Raw genomic sequence first — 20,563 nt, 5'->3', positions numbered from 1 at the left:
TGTGGGGACAAGAGGGGGATTAGACAGAGAGACAAAAACAACAACAGCAAACAACAACAACAATAGAGCAACATCAGCAAATATGACATGTACAAATATGATGGTAAAAGTAATAGCAAATAAGCAGTTAGCGAAAAATAAAAAATAATACAGAAATAACCATGAGCATTATTACACTACAAATGGATCAATACAGATACCAATAGAAATAGCGCTATTGATAATGAACAATACCAATAATTTACCTTTATTATCAACAATACAGTTGTTTAAATGCAACAATACATATACGTAATGATAACTTGAGATACAAAAGAATGCAGAAAAATGGAGGGGGAGAAAGAGAAGCAACCTACATTAACCTTGTAGATTGTTATAGTCACAATAGGTTAAGCTTTGTCAGTGTGCCATGTGTTACACCCAGTTTACCCTAGGGCAACAACGTTAATATATGTTTGATGCAACGTGATTATGTGCATGAGTGTAAGTATGCATATGTACTTGTATATGTACAGAATGTGTATATGTGTTTGTACAATGAATGTATATGTACAGAATGTGTATATGTGTTTGTACAGTGAATGTATATGTACAGTATGTGTATGTGTATGTTTGTATATTGAATGTGCGTGTGGATGTACGAACATTAGGTAGGTAAATATGTACTGTATTTGTGTATGTATGTGGGAGCGTAGGTACCTATGTACGTATGTGAGCATATGTGAATTTGCATGTACAATACATTCGACTCCCAGAGTGCGTGGGAGCCAGAGCACGGCCCCATCACCCCCGAGAGCCCAACCCAATCACATCTTCACTTTTAATCCTAAAGTCTTCTTCAAATATATTGTTGAAGGCTTCTAAGATTTATGTTTCTGATGTGTGCAGTCTGTGGAAAGGGTTGTTGTCCCTTGTGGATCCAATTGTTCACTTGCACATATACATCATTATCATCATCATCATTGTGGAAGACTCTTGCTTCCGGCTGGGTTCTCAGGACTAATCCAAGGACGACATTGTCGTGAGCAGGTTTGACTTCGTTATTTTTCAATATCATAAAGTCTTTTGCTGGCCGCTTTTCAGCTCCGGCTCCACCTGCTGCTCGTCTTGCTCTCACTGCGTACCTTGCTGCGTGTCTTGCCTCTGGCTCTCCACCTCCTTTTCTCCTTTCCCTTTCTCTTTCGGCTGTCACGCTTTTATACACAGACAGGAGATTATCTGATTGTGCACAGCTGCCCGACCCACGCACCTGTAGTCCACTGGGACTCGGTTCTGGTGTACGTGGACGCCGAGATAGACGGTCGCATCCTCTTTCGCTCCGGCTTGGGAACAAAATCAACTATTCGGATGATCCCACACTTCCTCCTTTTTCTACTGTGGATCACGGATTTATATTTTAAACCTCCTCGGATACTTTACCCTCTTGAAAATGAGAGTCGGGAACGCGAAATGGACAATCACAGTGACTTTTATCTCATCGACAATACTTTGGCGAAGCACTTCAGCTTCGGAGCTAACGTGAGCAATCGAAACAGAAGAAACATGCCCCTGACTGGAAGGATAGACCGAAGATCAACAATACTACTATTACTTCTACTATCAGGAGACCCTGAACTCAACCCTGGACCTGTAACCACACGGTTAATGTTGTCCCGCCTGGCGAAGCCTAGCGATGCTACTGCTAGCGGCGCCATTGAAGCTAACTTAGCTGCGAGATCTCCTATTGGCTCATCACAACTCAAGCTCACCTGTGCTCCAGCGATCGGCGGCTCGAAGGAAGACTTCGCCCCGTTCATCGACACGGTCGGCGGCGGCGGTGGAGGACGATCCAGACATCGGTGAAGGCAGCGACCCGGCGGAGAACGGCACGGAGACGAACAGCGCGGCGGCGGTCAACGTGGTGACTGTCGACATCGACACCCCGGTCTGCAGTGGAGACGGTGTGGTGGGGGTCCACGCGGCCTCTCCCCGGTCCCTGACGGTCGAGGACACGAAGTCTGGACCCACGGCATACACAGGATTTAGGGGCGCGTTCATACATCCATTTTCTTTATTTTCTTTGTCTTCAAACGGACAAAAGCCCGCGAAAAATAAATCCACCCTCTACCCCCGGCCCCCCTACCTGGCCCCACCCTCTCCAACTCCGCCCCTCCCCATCTCCCTGGATGAAGAGCAATATGACTCTCTCTCTCTCTCCTTTCTCTCTCTCTCCTTTCTCTCCCTCCTGCTCCTCTTGCTCCCATAAGTAGCTCCAGCCAAACAATGAACGGAACTGCTCTCCAACTTCAACTTTAATAACAACCAACAACTTTTCTGGTCAGTACCACTACACAGCGGAATCTGATGCTCTTTTTGGTTCCAGTGGACTACAAATCATCCACCTTAATGTGAACAGCCTCTCTGGAACCAAACTCGACCAAATCAGAGAAATGTTCCTCAACACGAAGGTAAAAATCCTGTGTTTCTCTGAAACCAAATTTGATCAAAGTGTTTCTGACTCAGAGATAGAAATAGAAAACTTTTCGGTTATCAGAAAGGACAGGAATAAACATGGTGGGGGCGTTTTTATGTACCGTATTTTCCGCACCATAAGGCGCCCTGGGTTATAAGCCGCGCCTTCAATGAACGGCATATTTCAAAACTTTGTCCACCTATAAGCCGCCCCGTGTTGTAAGCCGCATCTAACTGCGCTAAAGGAATGTCAAAAAAACAGTCAGATAGGTCAGTCAAACTTTAATAATATATTAAAAACCAGCGTGATGTGGGCGCGCATGGAGTCGTATATCAACATGGACGGAGCTGCGTGAAAAAAGCCACCCGGCCTCTTCGCGTAAACTTACCTTAACCACTCGCTCATCTTTTCTTCATCCATCCATCCCTTCGAGTTAGCTTTTATGATGACGCCGGCTGGAAAGGTCTCTTTTGGCAAGGTCTTCCTTTTGAATATCACCATGGGTGGAAGTTTCTGGCCATTAGCATGGCAAGCTAGAACCACAGTGAAGGATGACTTCTCATTCCCTGTGGTGCGAATATTCACCGTACGTGCTCCCGTTGTATCCACAGTGCGGTTCACAGGAATATCAAAAGTCAGTGGAACCTCGTCCATGTTGATAATGTTCTCTGGCCGGATCTTTTTTTCAGCTATCTTTTTTTTACAATATGCACGGAAAGTAGCCAGCTTTTCTTGAAAGTCTTTAGGCAGTTGCTGTGAAATAGTAGTCCGTGTGCGGATGGAGAGATTGCGTCTTTTCATGAACCGGAAACCTGTCGCCATTTTGTGGTCTTTACAGATGTAAACACACAAAGGAAATGAAACGTAATATCCGCGCCCTTCTTCTTCTTCTACGCGGGAGGGTGGTTGCTTACAGTAGAAGAAGAAGCGCTTCCTGTTCTATGGGGGCGGGTGCTTACCTTGGCGGTTGCTTGCGTAGAAGAAGAAGCACTTCCTCTTCTACGGGGAAAAAAGATGGCGGCTGTTTACAGTAGTTGCGAGACCGAAACTTTATGAAAATGAATCTTAATATTAATCCATATATAAAGCGCACCGGGTTATAAGCCGCACTCTCAGCTTTTGAGTAAATTTGTGGTTTTTAGGTGCGGCTAATAGTGTGGAAAATACGGTATATTCACCAGGATATTAAAAACATAACTCGCACTGAGCTTAACCACAATGACCTGGAATCTGCGTGGGCGGAAATACAATTTAAAAACGCTAATGTTACGATCCGCTGCCCGGATCAGAGTTTGTTTATGTTTGTGTCACGTGTTTTCAGCACCTTGAGTTTAGTTTGTTTCTGTTGCCATGACGGCAGATTGTACGCACCTGCCTCTGGTTAGTGTTCGGGACGCGCACCTGTTGCCCGGGCGCTAATCAGAGGGCTATTTAATCTTTGCTCTGGCCTCACTCTGTCTGGCTTCGTAGTTTGTTCTCACACAACTGATGACGACAATTATTTACTGTTTCTTAGCTACTAGTTCTCACGCTAGGCTCTTTTGGTTTGCTAGCTCCCACGCTAGCCCTTTTGTTTATTCATCATATTATTTATATTTAAAATAAATCATTTTTCCTACCTGCAAGCTGTGTCCGAAGCCGTCTGCATCCTTGGGAGAACCACACCCGCATCATTATGCGACCCAGTCGTTTCAGTACGAAGCCAGCAGAAGACAATTCTCCCGCACCGGCTAACGAGGAGTGGGACGAAGGTACGCTCATGGTGTTGCGAGCGATGGAAGCCGAGACGCTTCGCTATTCGACGGAGGAGAGGTCGAATCTCATGTGGGGTGCTGGAGGCTCTCTTATCCCCATCGATTCCCTCTGGTCGGAAGACATCGCCGCTACACCGCAGTACCGTGCGCGCCGTCAAAGACGGAAGCCGGCCAGGAGGTCTTTCCCTCGCCGCCAAGACGCGCCGCTCCTGCAAACTCCTCCCCCGGACCGAAGCAAGCTACATGCAGCTCAAACTTCCCCTCCTCAGATGTTTGGCAACCCAATCGACCACTTTGCCAAACATTTCTCCGATTGGGCTGTCAGTCACATGGACAGCATCAACAATGACGTCATTTCATTTGCACCCCCCAAAGAGGTAACTCCGCCCACTCCCGATGACGTCATTGAGCAAGAATTTTTTTCCCCATCTTCTGCTTCATTCTGTCAGCCAATACCAAATGACTTTCATTCTAAGATAAGACATTATCAGGACATTTTTATTAAGTGTAAGTCTAGTCAGTCACATTCTGATTTTCAGACTCCACCTCCAGTGACTTTGGTTCCGCCCCCAGTGACTATTGCTCCGCCCACTGCACATATTTTTTCCCCCTGTGCTCCCACCCAATCTCAAGTGGGGGATGATAATAGTCAATTTGGACAATTTGAAGAAGAGTATACCCCCCTCCATACCTCCCCCCACCCACCCTTGAAGACAGTTCCAAACCGCAAAGAGCGCGTCTGGTATCCGCGTCTTGAGGGGGGGGCTAGTACTGGGAACTGTGCTAGTGCGGTGGCACAACTTCGGCGTGCTAAGCCGCAACCTCCTGCACGGCCACCGCCACCAGTTTTTCGGCGTGCTAAGCCGCAACCCCCTGCACGGCCACCGCCACCAGTCTTTCGGCGTGCTAAACCGCAACCTCCTGCAAGGCCACCGCCACCAGTCCTTCGCCATGCTAAGCCACAACCGCCAGCTAGGCCACCTCCAGCTGCACCTCGGCTAGCACCTGTTCCTGCACCTCGGCTGACACACCAAGCTTCGTCTCCTGTACCTCCACCACGCCAAGCTCCACCATGCCAAGTTCCAAGGCTGGTTCCCACACCAGCGCCGGCTCCAAGGCTGGTTCTCACACCAGCGCCGGCTCCAAGGCTGGTTCCCACACCAGCGCCGGCTCCAAGGCTGGTTCCCACACCAGCGCCGGCTCCAAGGCTGGTTCCCACACCAGCGCCGGCTCCAAGGCTGGTTCCCACACCAGCGCCGGCTCCAAGGCTGGTTCCCACACCAGCGCCGGCTCCAAGGCTGGTTCCCACACCAGCGCCGGCTCCAAAGCTGGTTCCCACACCAGCGCCGGCTCCAAGGCTGGTTCCCACACCAGCGCCGGCTCCAAGGCTGGTTCCCACACCAGCGCCGGCTCCAAGGCTGGTTCCCACACCAGCGCCGGCTCCAAGGCTGGTTCCCACACCAACGCCGGCTCCAAGGCTGGTTCCCACACCAGCGCCGGCTCCACGGCTGGTTCCCACACCAGCGCCGGCTCCACGGCTGGTTCCCACGCCAGCGCCGGCTCCACGGCTGGTTCCCACGCCAGCGCCGGCTCCACGACTGGTTCCCACACCAGCGCCGGCTCCACGGCTGGTACCCACACCAGCGCCGGCTCCACGGCTGGTACCCACACCAGCGCCGGCTCCACGGCTGGTACCAGAACCTGCACCTGCTCCACGGCTGGTACCAGAACCTGCACCTGCTCCACGGCTGGTACCAGAACCTGCACCTGCTCCACGGCTGGTACCAGAACCTGCACCTGCTCCACGGCTGGTACCAGAACCTGCACCTGCCTCCGCGGTGACGACGTCTCCTCCTGCCTCCACGGCGACGTCGGCTCCTCCTGCCTCCACGGCGACGTCGGCTCCTCCTGCCTCCACGGCGACGTCGGCTCCTCCTGTTTCCACGGCGACGTCTGCTCTCTCCTCGTCTTCGTCTCAGCGACCTCGAGTGGTCTGGCTGCGCAAGCGGCGCTCTCGGAGGTTTGTTTATGGACGCCAGTGGCGCAAACAGCAGCGACACCCGAGACGTAGTCGTAGAACTCTCCGGCTGCTGAACTTCTGGCGCCACTCACGCCCACCTTCTCGGCAGCCACAAATGTGGCCTTTCCGTGGTCGCCCACCTCGCCTGCGGCAGCGGCGTTCCACTCACCGCCGCCACCTGACTCTTCCCCGGTGGATTCGGGGACACGTGGCCTGGCGACCCACCACCAAATCCTCCCTCCACCCTCCCTTGACTCTCGAACTATTTCTTGTTTTTTGGGTTCTAGTTTTATTTAGTGTCAAGGGACATCTGGAATCTGTCCTTTAAGGGGGGGGTACTGTTACGATCCGCTGCCCGGATCAGAGTTTGTTTATGTTTGTGTCACGTGTTTTCAGCACCTTGAGTTTAGTTTGTTTCTGTTGCCATGACGGCAGATTGTACGCACCTGCCTCTGGTTAGTGTTCGGGACGCGCACCTGTTGCCCGGGCGCTAATCAGAGGGCTATTTAATCTTTGCTCTGGCCTCACTCTGTCTGGCTTCGTAGTTTGTTCTCACACAACTGATGACGACAATTATTTACTGTTTCTTAGCTACTAGTTCTCACGCTAGGCTCTTTTGGTTTGCTAGCTCCCACGCTAGCCCTTTTGTTTATTCATCATATTATTTATATTTAAAATAAATCATTTTTCCTACCTGCAAGCTGTGTCCGAAGCCGTCTGCATCCTTGGGAGAACCACACCCGCATCATTATGCGACCCAGTCGTTTCGGCTAAGTCAGTACTAATAGGAACTGTTTACAGACCCCCTAATCAGAGTGATTTCTATGGGGATCTGGAGGAGTGCTTGGCTGGGGCAGACAACGTGGAGAAAATTATAACTGGGAATCTGAACACAGATATTCAACGCAGAGATGCGCTTGTCTTCAGATCCTACAGCAAGTTTTGTAATCTACACGGTCTTTCCAAGCTAATAGTGCTACCTACAAGGGTGTGTGATTCCACCCAATCAACCATAGATCTCATTCTCACTTCAGACCGGCCTAAAATAAAAAATAGTGGGGTCATGATCTGTGGTCTTAGCGACCACTATCTAACCTTCTGCACCCGCAAAATAGCTAAACCCAAAGCCAATGGCCACATAACAGCCCAATCCAGATCCTTAAAGGGGAACATTATCACCAGACCTATGTAAGCGTCAATATATACCTTGATGTTGCAGAAAAAAGACCATAGATTTTTTTAACCGATTTCCGAACTCTAACTGGGTGAATTTTGGCGAATTAAACGCCTTTCTATTATTCGCTCTCCGAGCGATGACGTCACAATGTGACGTCACATCGGGAAGCAATTCGCCATTTTCTCAAACACATTACAAACACAGAGTCAAATCAGCTCTGTTAATTTCCGTTTTTTCGACTGTTTTCCGTACCTTGGGGACATCATGCCTCGTCGGTGTGTTGTCGGAGGGTGTAACGACACGAACAGGGACGGATTCAAGTTGCACCAGTGGCCCAAAGATGCGAAAGTGGCAAGAAATTGGACGTTTGTTTCGCACACTTTACCAACGAAAGCTATGCTACGACAGACATGGCAAGAATGTGTGGATATCCTGCGACACTCAAAGCAGATGCATTTCCAACGATAAAGTCAAAGAAATCTGCCGCCAAACCCCCATTGAATCTGCCGGAGTGTGTGAGCAATTCAGGGACAAAGGACCTCGGTAGCACGGCAAGCAATGGCGGCAGTTTGTTCCCGCAGACGAGCGAGCTAAACCCCCTGGATGTCTTGGCTCACACCGTCCCTTATGCCACCGAAGATGATCAATTGTACTGAATATGCACTTCACTGTGCAACCTACTAATAAAAGTCTCAATCAATCAATCAAAATCATGCACAAAAGGGCACTTTATTTGTTTTCAACTATTGTAGTGGTGGCGTTCTGTACAAAAAGTGCACTTTAATTTAGTGTTGTTTTGATATGTCATCTTAGTGACATCATGCACAAAAGTGCACTAACAGCTTGTTTTAAAATGTCTTTGACAGTCTTGTACTTTTTGTTTTTGAAATGACATGAATGTTTGTGCTACTGCTTAATAACTGTTTAATAAATACACTTTTGGTAAATTGACTTAGTTGTGGTTTCCCTCTCTGCATGACAGTTTAAAAGTAGCATATATTAATGCAGTATGAAGAAGAATGTTTTAATGTAGACACATAGAATCATCATACTGCTGTGATTATATGCATCAAGTGTTCATTCAAGGCTAAGGCAAAATATCCAGATATATATCGTGTATCGTGACATGGCCTAAAAATATCGAGATATAAATAAAAGGCCATATCGCCCAGCCCTAATTACATGTGCAATGAAGTCTACATTATTTCTAAAATCAGCGCGCACTAACGAAACACTTTTGCATATTTAAGAGCCTATATAAAGTGCACGGAGGTGTGCAAAACTCTGGTGGAATTATAAAGCATTTAATCATGGATATAGTGGCATGGTATACGTGTAATGAAGTGTATATAGTCTTTAACATCAGTACACACTAGGGCTGGGCGATATGGCCTTTTATCAATATCTCGATATTTTCAGGCCATGTCACGATACACGATATATAACTCCATATTTTGCCTTAGCCTTGAATGAACACTTGATGCATATAATCACAGCAGTATTATGATTCTATGTGTCTACATTAAAACATTCTTCTTCATACTGCATTAATTGTTAGGAATTGGTAGGGTGGATCCCAAGGATGCAGAGACTTATTGTGTACAATAGCTCTTCCTTTTATTTAGGAGGAAGCACAAAGTAGCAAAATAAAGGCGATGGTGGTAAACACAACAAAACACACCATGTAAAAAAAACTACTACGAGAGATAACACACAAGCTAAAAGCGCTAGACAAGGCTAGGAAAAAATACTTCATGAAAGAAGTTAATATAAAACAAAGTACAAACTAAAAACGCTAGACAAGGCTAGGAAAACATACTTCATGAAAGAAGTAAATAGATAAACAAAGTACAAAATGAAAACGCTAGACAAGGCTAGGAAATATACAGGCAAACCTGATATGAAGGGCACACGACGAACTAGTGAGTTCTCTGGCAAGATAAACAGGTAGCAAGCAGTAACAAAGTTCCGGCGCTCACAGGCCGTCAGCAGCCAGGTTAAATAGGCTGCTCCTAATCAATGTCAGGTGTGTGCTGCTGCCTCGCACCAGCTGCACTCCATACTGAGGATGAGAGAGAGAGTGAACATTGTGTGCAAATAACAACAGAAATGAACAAGGAGATTTCAGATTACCACAGTACCCCCCCCTCAACGGACGCCTCCTGGCGGCCTACCTGGTTTGTCTGGAAATCGAACGTAAAATTCCTTGATCAAGTCCTTGTCAATTATAAGCGATCTAGAAATCCATGACCGCTCCTCCGGGCCGTACCCCTCCCAGTCTACCAGGTATTGGAAACCCCTGCCCCTTCTTCTCACATCTAAGATGGTGTTTACTGTAAATGCTGGGTGACCTTCAACCAGCCTGGGTGGAGGAGGCGGTACCTCAGGAGGACTGAGCGGGCTGGATGCGACAGGCTTGATGCGGGACACGTGAAAAACAGGATGGCACTTGAGAGATTTTGGGAGATGGAGCCTGACTGCAACACGATTGATGATCTTGACAATGGGGTATGGTCCAATGAACCTGGGAGCCAGTTTCTTAGAGTCGGTGGCCAATGGTAGGTCCCGGGATGATAACCAGACCTTCTGTCCCAACTGGTAGTGTGGGGCTGGTGTGCGATGGCGGTTGGCTAAGAGTTGGTTCCTGGCCGATGTTCTTCTTAACGCCGCCCTGGTGTTACGCCAAGCTTGATGAGCCCGGCGCAGGTGTGCCGTTACGGATGGAACGTCAGCATTGGGTTGGGTAGAAGAAAAAACTGGGGGTTGGAAACCATAGGCGACGTGAAATGGAGACAGGCCGGTGGCGGAGCTAATGAGGGAATTGTGAGCGTATTCGATCCATGGGAGATTCTCAGACCAGGTTGAGGGTTGCTGATGACATGTGCACCTGATGGCCGCCTCCAGGTCTTGGTTGGTCCGCTCGGTCTGTCCATTGCTCTGAGGGTGGTAGCCGGAGGATAGGCTAGGGGAGGCCCCCAGAGACTTGCAGAATGCCCTCCAGACAGCCGAGGAAAACTGTGGCCCTCTGTCGGATACCACATCAGTGGGGATGCCGTGCAGCCGGAAAGCATGGAGCACTAATAGTTGGGCTGTTTCCAGAGCTGAAGGCAGCTTGGGGAGGGCCACGAAGTGGGCCATCTTCGAGAACCGGTCCACAATGGTCAAGACCGTGTCATTTCCCTCGGAAGGGGGCAGTCCTGTGACAAAGTCCACAGCTATGTGTGACCACGGGCGGGAGGGGATGGGTAATGGGTGTAACAGTCCTGCTGGAGCCTGGTGGGATGCCTTGTTCCGGGCGCAGATCCGACATGCTGCCACAAACGCCTTTGTATCTGCAAGAATGGATGGCCACCAAAAACGCTGGGAGAGGACAAAACTGGTGCGACGAATACCTGGATGGCAAGCGATCTTCGACCCATGTGCCCAATCCAGAACGTTGGAACGAAGCCGAGGAACCACAAATAACCGACCTGGTGGGCAGCCCCGAGGAGATGTGTCCGACTTCAGGGCCTCCAAGACTTGCCGCTCGATGTCCCACTGGAGTCCCCCAATGATGTGGGTATGGGGAACAATTGGTTCCTGTGAAGAATTCTCAAAGGACGAAGAGTAGAGACGGGACAGGGCATCGGGCTTCCCATTCTGAGAACCAGGTCGGAAAGTGATGATAAAATTGAAACGGGTCAGAAATAGTGCCCACCTGGCTTGGCGGGGGTTCAGTCTCTGTGCAGTCCTTAAGTAGGACAGGTTCTTGTGGTCCGTGTAGATGATGAATGGTAGCTCCGCCCCTTCCAGCCAATGTCTCCACTCCTGTAGGGCCCAGATGACCGCCAGGAGCTCCCTGTTGCCAATGTCATAATTTCTCTCAGCAGGGGATAGGCGACGAGAGAAGAAAGCACAGGGGTGCAACTTCTGGTCGGAGATAGATTGCTGGGAGAGTACGGCCCCTACACCTGAATCAGAAGCGTCCACCTCAACAAAAAATTGGAGAGAACGGTCAGGGTAACAAAGAACAGGAGCCGAAGTAAACAATCTTTTCAGCCTCAAGAACGCGGAATTGGCTTCGGGTGTCCATTCAAACAGAACCTTAGTAGAGGTTAGCCTCGTAAGTGGCTCAGCGACACGACTAAAATTACGAATAAATCGCCGATAAAAATTAGAGAAGCCCAAGAATCTCTGAAGGTGCTTCTTGGAAACTGGAGTGGGCCAATCTACTACTGCTTTTACCTTAGCAGGGTCCGGTCTGAGTCTACCCTCCTCAATGATAAATCCTAAGAAGGGAATGGAGGAAGAGTGAAACTCGCATTTTTCCGCTTTGACGAACAGTTTATTCTCGAGCAATCGTTGAAGGACTAATCGAACCTGCTGCACATGTTCGTCAAATGTTGATGAATAAATTAATATATCGTCCAGGTAAACAAAGAGTAACCGACCTGTCATGTCCCGAAAAATGTCATTAATGAAACCCTGAAAAACACCAGGTGCATTTGTAAGTCCAAAAGGCATGACTAAATACTCAAAATGTCCGAGAGGGGTGTTGAATGCGGTCTTCCATTCATCCCCCTCTCGGATGCGAACTAGATGGTACGCGTTACGTAGATCGAGTTTAGTAAAAAACTTTGCAGACTGTAAGGGAGTAAAAGCAGAATCAAGGAGTGGAAGAGGATACTTATTCTTGACAGTAATCTGATTAAGAGCACGGTAGTCTATACAAGGCCGTAGGGACTTGTCCTTCTTTTCGACAAAAAAAAATCCAGCAGCTACCGGTGCAGTAGAAGGACGAATGAGGCCCGCAGCTCGTGATGTGTTTATGTATTCTTCTAGTGCTTTGAGTTCGGTATTAGACACCTTGTACAAACGGGTCGATGGTAAAGCCGCGCCGGCTAGCAAATCGATACCACAATCGTAGGGTCGGTGGGGGGGAAGTGAGAGTGCTCTATCCTTGCTAAATACCGCTTTTAAATCATGGTAGTTTGTGGGCACGTTTGTTAAGTCTATGTTCTCTATAACGGAGGTAGGTGGCGGTGTGTGGGATCCTGCTGCGGAACGAAGACAATGTATGTGGCAGGTCACACTCCAATTAATAATGGCCGAGCGAGGCCAGTCTATGTGCGGGTTATGCTTATGTAGCCAGGTTATCCCCAAAATGACAGGCGCGGACCGTGATGGCACGATAAAAAAAATTATTTTCTCACAATGATTACCAGACAAGCGCAGGTTGAGCGGGAGGGTCTGGTGGGTTATACTGGCTAATAGGCGCCCATCTAGAGAATACACCCTCTTGGGCACATACAGTTTTACAACTGGAATCTTATGGAGTCTCATGAACTCAAAGTCCAAAAAGTTATCATCTGCTCCTGAGTCAATGAGAGCGCAAATGTCTATTTGTTGGTTAGACCAAGAAAGAGTACCTTTTAGCTGCATTCTGCCTGCGGCCAACGAAGGAGAACGGCGACCTCTGGTGGACGTGTCCTCTGGTGAGTGAGGGCGCACTCTTGGCCGTGCGGCGGGGCGCGGCAGTTCCTTGCAGCGGGAGATGAGGTGATCAGCGGCCCCACAGTATAGGCAGAGTTGGAGGCGAAAACGGCGTTCCCTCTCGGCAGTGGTGATTCGACGACCTCCCAGTTGCATCGGCTCATCTATCTGCCTCGAAGGAGAGGTGTCTTCGGGAACGAATTGCTCAGTTTTGCAGATGGCAGGTCTAGCAGGTGCTGATTGGCTGCTAGGTGGGGCTTGTCTCCCTCGTCGATCCCGCCTCTCCTCCAATAGGCGGAAGTCGATTTGCACCGCCAGTTCGATGAGATCATCCAGGTTCGTCGGGAGTGACAGCGGGATCATCATGTGACGAATCTCGTCCGCGAGACCCAGGAAGAAAGCGTCCAACAGCGCCGAGGGACCCCAGTCACAGTCGGCGGCCATGGTGCGGAACTCGATCGCGTAATCTGCGACCCGTCGTGAACCCTGTTGCAGCCGAAAAAGGGATCTCGCTGCCTCTCTACCTGGGAGTCGTCGTTGGAAGATTTGCTTCATGGCTTTGGAAAAGTTCGCATATGTGGAGCTGGAGGTGGTCTGACGGTTCCATTCAGCAGTCGCCCAGGTGCCCGCACGGCCAGACAGGTGGGAGATAACAAACGCTACCTTAGCCCGCTCAGAGGTGAAAGCGGAAGCGTTTAGCTCGAAATGTAGTTCACACTGAGTCAGGAATTGTCTTACGTCTTCCCTTTCTCCGGAAAAACGTTCGGGTCGGGATAGCCGTATGTTGCTGGTACTTGCGGGTTGTGTAGGCTGGGCGGATGTCTGGTCAGGCACGGTGGTCGAGGTGGGTACAACAGTGGCTAGCAACATGTTGACTCGCTCCAACATGGTGTCTTGACGCTCCGACAGTCCCTGTAGACCTCGGCTCAGGTGGTCTAGCTGGTCCCCCTGCTGGTTGATCCGTTGAGCCTGGCCTTGTAATGCTCTTTTCCAGGCATCTGTCTCTGCGGGTTCCATAGTTTGGCCGGAACTTTTCTGTTAGGAATTGGTAGGGTGGATCCCAAGGATGCAGAGACTTATTGTGTACAATAGCTCTTCCTTTTATTTAGGAGGAAGCACAAAGTAGCAAAATAAAGGCGATGGTGGTAAACACAACAAAACACACCATGTAAAAAAAACTACTACGAGAGATAACACACAAACTAAAAGCGCTAGACAAGGCTAGGAAAAAATACTTCATGAAAGAAGTTAATATAAAACAAAGTACAAACTAAAAACGCTAGACAAGGCTAGGAAAACATACTTCATGAAATAAGTAAATAGATAAACAAAGTACAAAATGAAAACGCTAGACAAGGCTAGGAAATATACAGGCAAACCTGATATGAAGGGCACACGACGAACTAGTGAGTTCTCTGGCAAGATAAACAGGTAGCAAGCAGTAACAAAGTTCCGGCGCTCACAGGCCGTCAGCAGCCAGGTTAAATAGGCTGCTCCTAATCAATGTCAGGTGTGTGCTGCTGCCTCGCACCAGCTGCACTCCATACTGAGGATGAGAGAGAGAGTGAACATTGTGTGCAAACAACAACAGAAATGAACAAGGAGATTTCAGATTACCACATTAATATATGATACTTTTAAACTTTCATGCAGAGAGGGAAACCACAACTAAGTGAATTTACCAAAAGTGTATTTATTAAAGAGTTATTAAGCAGTGGCACAAACATTCATGTCATTTCAAAACAGAAAGTGCAAGATTATCAGATACATTTTAAAACAAGCTATTAGTGCACTTTTGTGCATGATGTCGCTAAGATGACATATCAAAACAACACTAAATTAAAGTGCTCCTTTAGTACAGAACGCCACTACAATATTTTAAAACAAATAAAGTGCACTTTTGTGCATGATGTCACACAATATATTTCAATAACTGTCAAATAAAAATTAGCTGCATAATAGGAAATCAAATAGTGTATGTCCTTCGCTCTGTGGTAGGTTCCTGCGGCCGTTATCTCCTTCTGTTGTAGACCATTTTTTTCATACGGTGTTGATCTGGAAATGGTGGCTTGGGCATTTTTGTTGGGTGTGGCACCGAACGGAGATGTTGACATGCGGAGTTTCAAGCACTCTTCATTCTCTACCAGGTGACTTTTCAAATGATGCTACAAATTAGCAGTAATGCTACTTTTTGTAGCAACGCTTTTGCCGCATACTTGACATATTACTGTTGTCTGTTCAACATATTCCCACTTGAAGCCAAACCACTGCCAGATGATGGACCCTGTGCTGTTTTTCTTGGGAATGAATTATTCCTTCATTTGTTACCAGATTTGCACCTGTCTTTCTCTCGTATTACGACTCGCACCGCACCGCGAGCACTGCAGCTACTTTACCCATACCGCTACCTTTCTGCTCAGCGAGGGCGTATGACATTGCACACTTGACAGTATGTGACATATGTAAGAAGGTGCGCTTGTTTTATGTCTCTGTGAGAAGGAGAGACAAGAAAGAGTGAAAAACGCCTGTAGTGTAATGCACGCGACTAATAGCATCTGCGTGAGAACGTATACTCGAATATCACGATATAGTCATTTTCTATATCGCACAGACAAACCCACGATACATCGAGTATATTCGATATATCGCCCAGCCCTAGTACACACTACAAGGAGGATGCTAAATTATGTTTTTTTTAGTTGCTTGGTCGCTTTTTACGTGTGAGCGCAAAATGGAGTTAACTTCATGATTTATCGTTAAATAACGACTAAAAACATAAAATAATGTTGCACCTTTCTTATGACACACAGCAAAAAGTCTTGCTTGTCAAAGTTGTCCCGTCGGGTGGAGGTGCCGCAGCGATCGTATCCAAAACAGCTGACTGTCATCAGCGCCGGCGGGAGTGTCGCAAAGCCCATTTTGATGTGACTTTTTAATTAAGGTTGAGTGAAAATTGCAGCATGTTTACGTTCAAACATACAGTAAGTCCTCTTATAGTGTGTGTGGAAGTCGCGTCCTAGCAGTTCCACTGAAGACACGGCACAAGAGCTAAGCGTGCAGGTTCAACAAGGTTTTAATGATAATGTTTTTTTCCAAACAACAGATTTCTCTCCCAGAACGTGACTTTTCAGTCACATCCGTATCCTCTCTCCCCCTATACTCCCGGCTGCTTGCTGTTAAAGACAACAGATGATTAGATTAACACGTACCACCTGCCAGCTGTGTCTCGCCGTCAGCACATGCCCCGCCCCTGCCCGATGGTGCTCGTCCTCAGCACCCGGGACAGCGGCTGTGACTTTTGCTCCAACAGGCAGCGCTTACTACAGCTCCCTCCACAGTGTGTTTAAAGGCAGCAAGGCAGTGTTGTCGAGCTTGGAAATGACAGCGCACAACCGTGACGTCATCACAAGTCTCCGTTTGTGCCGTGTACACGCATACGCTAAGCGGAGAGTTTTGGATTTCTACACTTTGGCCAGCGTTTGTAAATGTCTGCGTTTTTAAAGACACAAGTATGCGTCTGCGTGTGGACAAGAGGCCTAAACGCAGGGTAGGTCGTGTGTTCAAACCCCGGCCGAGTCATTGATTGATTGATTGATTGATTGAGACTTTTATTAGTAGATTGCACAGTGAAGTACATATTCCGTACAATTGACCACTAAATGGTAACACCCCAATAATTTTTTCAACTTGTTTAAGTCGGGGTCCACGTAAATCAATTCATGGTACAAATATATACTATCAGCATAATACAGTCATCACACAAGTTAATCATCAGAGTATATACATTGAATTATTTACATTATTTACAATCCGTGGGGTGGGATGTGAAGGGGGTTGGGGAGAGTGGGGGGTTAGGTTTGGTTGATATCAGCACTTCAGTCATCAATAATCATATCATCTGAGAAATGGACATTGTAACAGTGTAGGTCTGACTTCATAGGATATGTACAGCGAGCAGTGAACATAGTGAGTTCAGATAGCATAAGAACAAGTATATACATTTGATTATTTACATTTGATTATTTACAATCCGGGGAGGTGGGATGTGGTGGTGGTGGGGGCGGGGGGTGTTAGTCTAGGGTTGAAGGCGAATGAATTAAGACTAGAGATGTCCGATAATATATGCTTTAAATGCTATAAAATGTAATATCGGAAATTATCGGTATCGTTTTTTTTATTATCGGTATTGTTTTTTTTGTTTTTTTGTTTTTTAATTTATTTATTAAATCAACATAAAAAACACAAGATACACTTACAATTAGTGCACCAACCCAAAAAACCTTCCTCCCCCATTTACACTCATTCACACTCATTCACACAAAAGGGTTGTTTCTTTCTGTTATTAATATTCTGGTTCCTACATTATATATCAATATATATCAATACAGTCTGCAAAGGATACAGTCCGTAAGCACACATGATTTTGCGTGCTGCTGGTCCACTAATAGTACTAACCTTTAACAGTTAATTTTACTAATTTTCATTAATTAATAGTTTCTACGGAAGTGTTTTTATATTGTTTTACTTTCTTTTTTATTCAAGAAAATGTTTTTAATTTAATTATCTTATTTTATTTTATAAATGTTTTTAAAAAGGACCTTATCTTCACCATACCTGGTTGTCCAAATTAGGCATAATAATGTGTTAATTCCACGACTGTATATATCGGTATCGGTTGATATCGGTATCGGTAATTAAGAGTTGGACAATATCGGAATATCGGATATCGGCAAAAAAGCCATTATCGGACATCCCTGGTTAAGACCTTTGTTAGATCGGAATCTGGGTTTAACGTGGTTTGTGGAGCTCCCCCTGGTGTTGTGGTTATGGCGGTCATTTACGTTAAGGAAGTAGTTTGACATGTACTTTGGTATCAGGGAGGTGTAGAGAATTTTATAGACTAGGCTCAGTGCAAGTTGTTTTACTCTGTCCTCCACCCTTGAGCCACCCCACTTTGGGTAGGAGTGAGGTGTGATCTGGGGTGGAGGTCTAGAAGTAACCTGACTAGCTTGTTCTGGGATTTTAGATTTGTCATACCAAAGACTATAAAAATGGGACCCATTGCTTCCATGCTTGACACTCAGCATCAAGGGTAGGAATTGGGGGTTAAATCACCAAAATGATTCCCGGGCGCAGCCACCGCTGCTGCTTACTGCTCCCCTCACCACAAATTAACCTTTTAATAGGGACCCAAACAAGTTTTGCATTAAATATTGAACAAGCAAAGCTTATATAACTTTATAGTGACATGCAAAATCAAGTTTCAAATAATAATGATAAAAATTTAAAAATATCAATGGCATATCAAATACAATTTAAATAAAAATTGAATGCCTCTTTTCTATTTGCAGCCTTCTGAAGTAAATATCAACATTAACTTTTTCCACAGGCTAATAAATTTGAAAATAAATTAATGAATAAACCAACCATTCAGGACTTTAAACTGCGCAGTTTGCAACACACTGATCTAATCTGATCTGCCATCTTTTCTTGGATTCTAGTTCATTAATGTCGGGGCTCAGGCTTTGAGCTGAGGCAACCTTCATTATCGAACGAAGGTGTTCATCAGTCATTATATCTCATAATCCACAGTCTTGGGGGCGTGCCTTACAGGCACTGCTTTTAACGTTCTCTACGAGCTGACGTCACGGCCGCTTTTCACCCCTTCTAACAACGTGCCTGCCCAGTCACAAGATATGAGCAGCTCCTGTATATATATACACGCACGCGTGCATATGTATGTATGTATGCATGTATGTATGTATGTATGTATATATATATATATATATATATATATATATATATATATATATATATATATATATGTGTATATATGTATATATACGCACGCACGCACGCACACATGTAAATGCAACGCATACTTCATCAACAGCGATACAGTTTACACTGAGAGTGGCGTTTAAACAACTTTAACTTTGTTAGAAATATACTACACACTGTGAACCCACACCAAACAAGAATGACAAACACATTTTGGGAGGACATCCGCACAGTAACACAACATAAACACAACAGAACAAATACCCAGAACCCTTTGCAGTACTAACTCTTGTGCTGCAGTCGCTGCTGGGCCACAACATTAGGTACACCTGCAGACCGCAGCACAGATTTCATATTTCATTCATTCACAACTCCTCCAACACGAACATTATTGTTTTTGCACTTTTGGCTTCTTATTAAATAACTTTTTCAAATAGATTCAATCTTGCACGTGGAAACTTTAAGTGTGGGCTTTAGTTGATATAACACTCCCGTCAGGGGGTGCATTCTACGCCGGGGGTGCATTATCCGGCACAACACCGGGACGCTAAAATATACACCCACGCTACCTCCAAACCCCGCCGCCCCCCGCCCACACACACACACACCCACCTTGTAGCGTCCCGGAAGAGTTAGTGCTACAAAGGGTTCTGGGTATTTGTTCTGTTGTATTTATGTTGTGTTACTGTGCGGATGTTCTCCCAAAATGTGTTTGTCATTCTTGTTTGGTGTGGATTCACAGTGTGGCGTATATTTCTAACAATGTTCAAGTTTTTTTATACTGGCACCTTCAGTGTAACCTGTATCGTTGAAGATCAAGTATGCCTTGCATTCACTGCTGTGCCAAAGCCGCACATATTATGTAACTGGACCAGCACTTGTTTGGCTGGACGAAAAGGGGACGATACAATTCTCGGGAGGGGCACTGAAATTTGGGAGTCTCCCGGGAGGTTTGGCAAGTATGAGAATTAGCAGTGTACCGCGGCACCGCCGCTATGTATTAATCGGCGGGCCAGCTCTAGTGTTAATTTGACATAGCCTCAAGGGCCAAGGGAAATTACACGGCGGGCCAAATTTGACACCCATGCCCTACATCATGGGTGTCAAACTCTGGCCCGCGGGCTAAATTTGGCCCGCCGTGTAATTTCACTTGGCCCTTGAGGCGATATCAAATTAACACTAGAACTGGCCCGCCGATTATATACAGCGGCGGTGCCGCGGTCACACCGCATTCACTGCTATGGCCAACCCTCCCGGGAGACTCCCAACTTTCAGTGCCACCCCCGAAAACCATCAAGTCTGCTTTTCATCCAGTGCAACAAGTGCTGACCTAGACAAATAATATGTGTGGCTGCTGCACGCACACACGCGTGAATGCAACCCATACTTGATCAACAGCGATACAGGTTACACCGAGGGTGCCCGTAAAAAACAACTTTAACATTGTTAGAAATATGCGCCACACTGTGAATCCACACTAAACAAGAATGAAAAACACATTTCGGGAGAACATCCGCACCGTAACACAACATAAACACAACAGAACAAATACCCAGAACCCTTTGCAGTACTGACTCTTCCGGGACGCTACAAGGTGTGTGTGTGGGGGGGGGTTTGGTGGTAGCGGGGGTGTATTTTGTAGCGTCCCGGAAGAGTTAGTGCTGCAAAGGGTTCTGGGTATTTGTTCTGTTGTGTTTATGTTGTGTTACGGTGCAGATGTTCTCCCGAAATGTGTTTGTCATTCTTGTTTGGTGTGGATTCACAGTGTGGCGTGTATTTCTAAGTGTTAATTCGGCCACCCTCAGTGTGTGCGTACAGCAGCCGCACATATCTTGTGACTAGGCCGGCACGTTGTTAGAATGGATGAAAAGCGAACGTGACGACAGCTCGTAAAGGACGTTAAATTA

General features: G+C 46.9%; 1 protein-coding gene across 6 annotated transcripts in view; it reads right to left on the bottom strand.

The window, feature by feature from the left end:
- Positions 1 to 20,563, bottom strand: part of LOC133617559 (deoxyribonuclease-1-like) — a 241,866-nt gene that overhangs the window by 59,563 nt on the left and 161,740 nt on the right. For 5 of the 6 annotated variants that reach the window (XR_009817031.2, XR_009817030.2, XM_061977590.2 and 2 more), the window contains exon 2: positions 1,749 to 1,997. The exons of the other annotated variant lie outside the window; for it this stretch is intronic. Coding sequence is in view for 3 of the 5 variants with exons in the window: in XM_061977590.2 (XP_061833574.1) it covers positions 1,749 to 1,914 (166 nt within the window). In the remaining 2 variants the exon portion in view is untranslated. The remainder of the gene's footprint in view (positions 1 to 1,748; positions 1,998 to 20,563) is intronic. 6 annotated transcript variants of the gene reach the window in all.

Source organism: Nerophis lumbriciformis, linkage group LG18, assembly GCF_033978685.3.
Source record: "Nerophis lumbriciformis linkage group LG18, RoL_Nlum_v2.1, whole genome shotgun sequence".
Classification (NCBI taxonomy): domain Eukaryota; kingdom Metazoa; phylum Chordata; class Actinopteri; order Syngnathiformes; family Syngnathidae; genus Nerophis; species Nerophis lumbriciformis.
The sequence above is the reverse complement of the archived record's forward strand: the minus strand, read 5'-3'. Positions and strand labels throughout refer to the sequence as shown.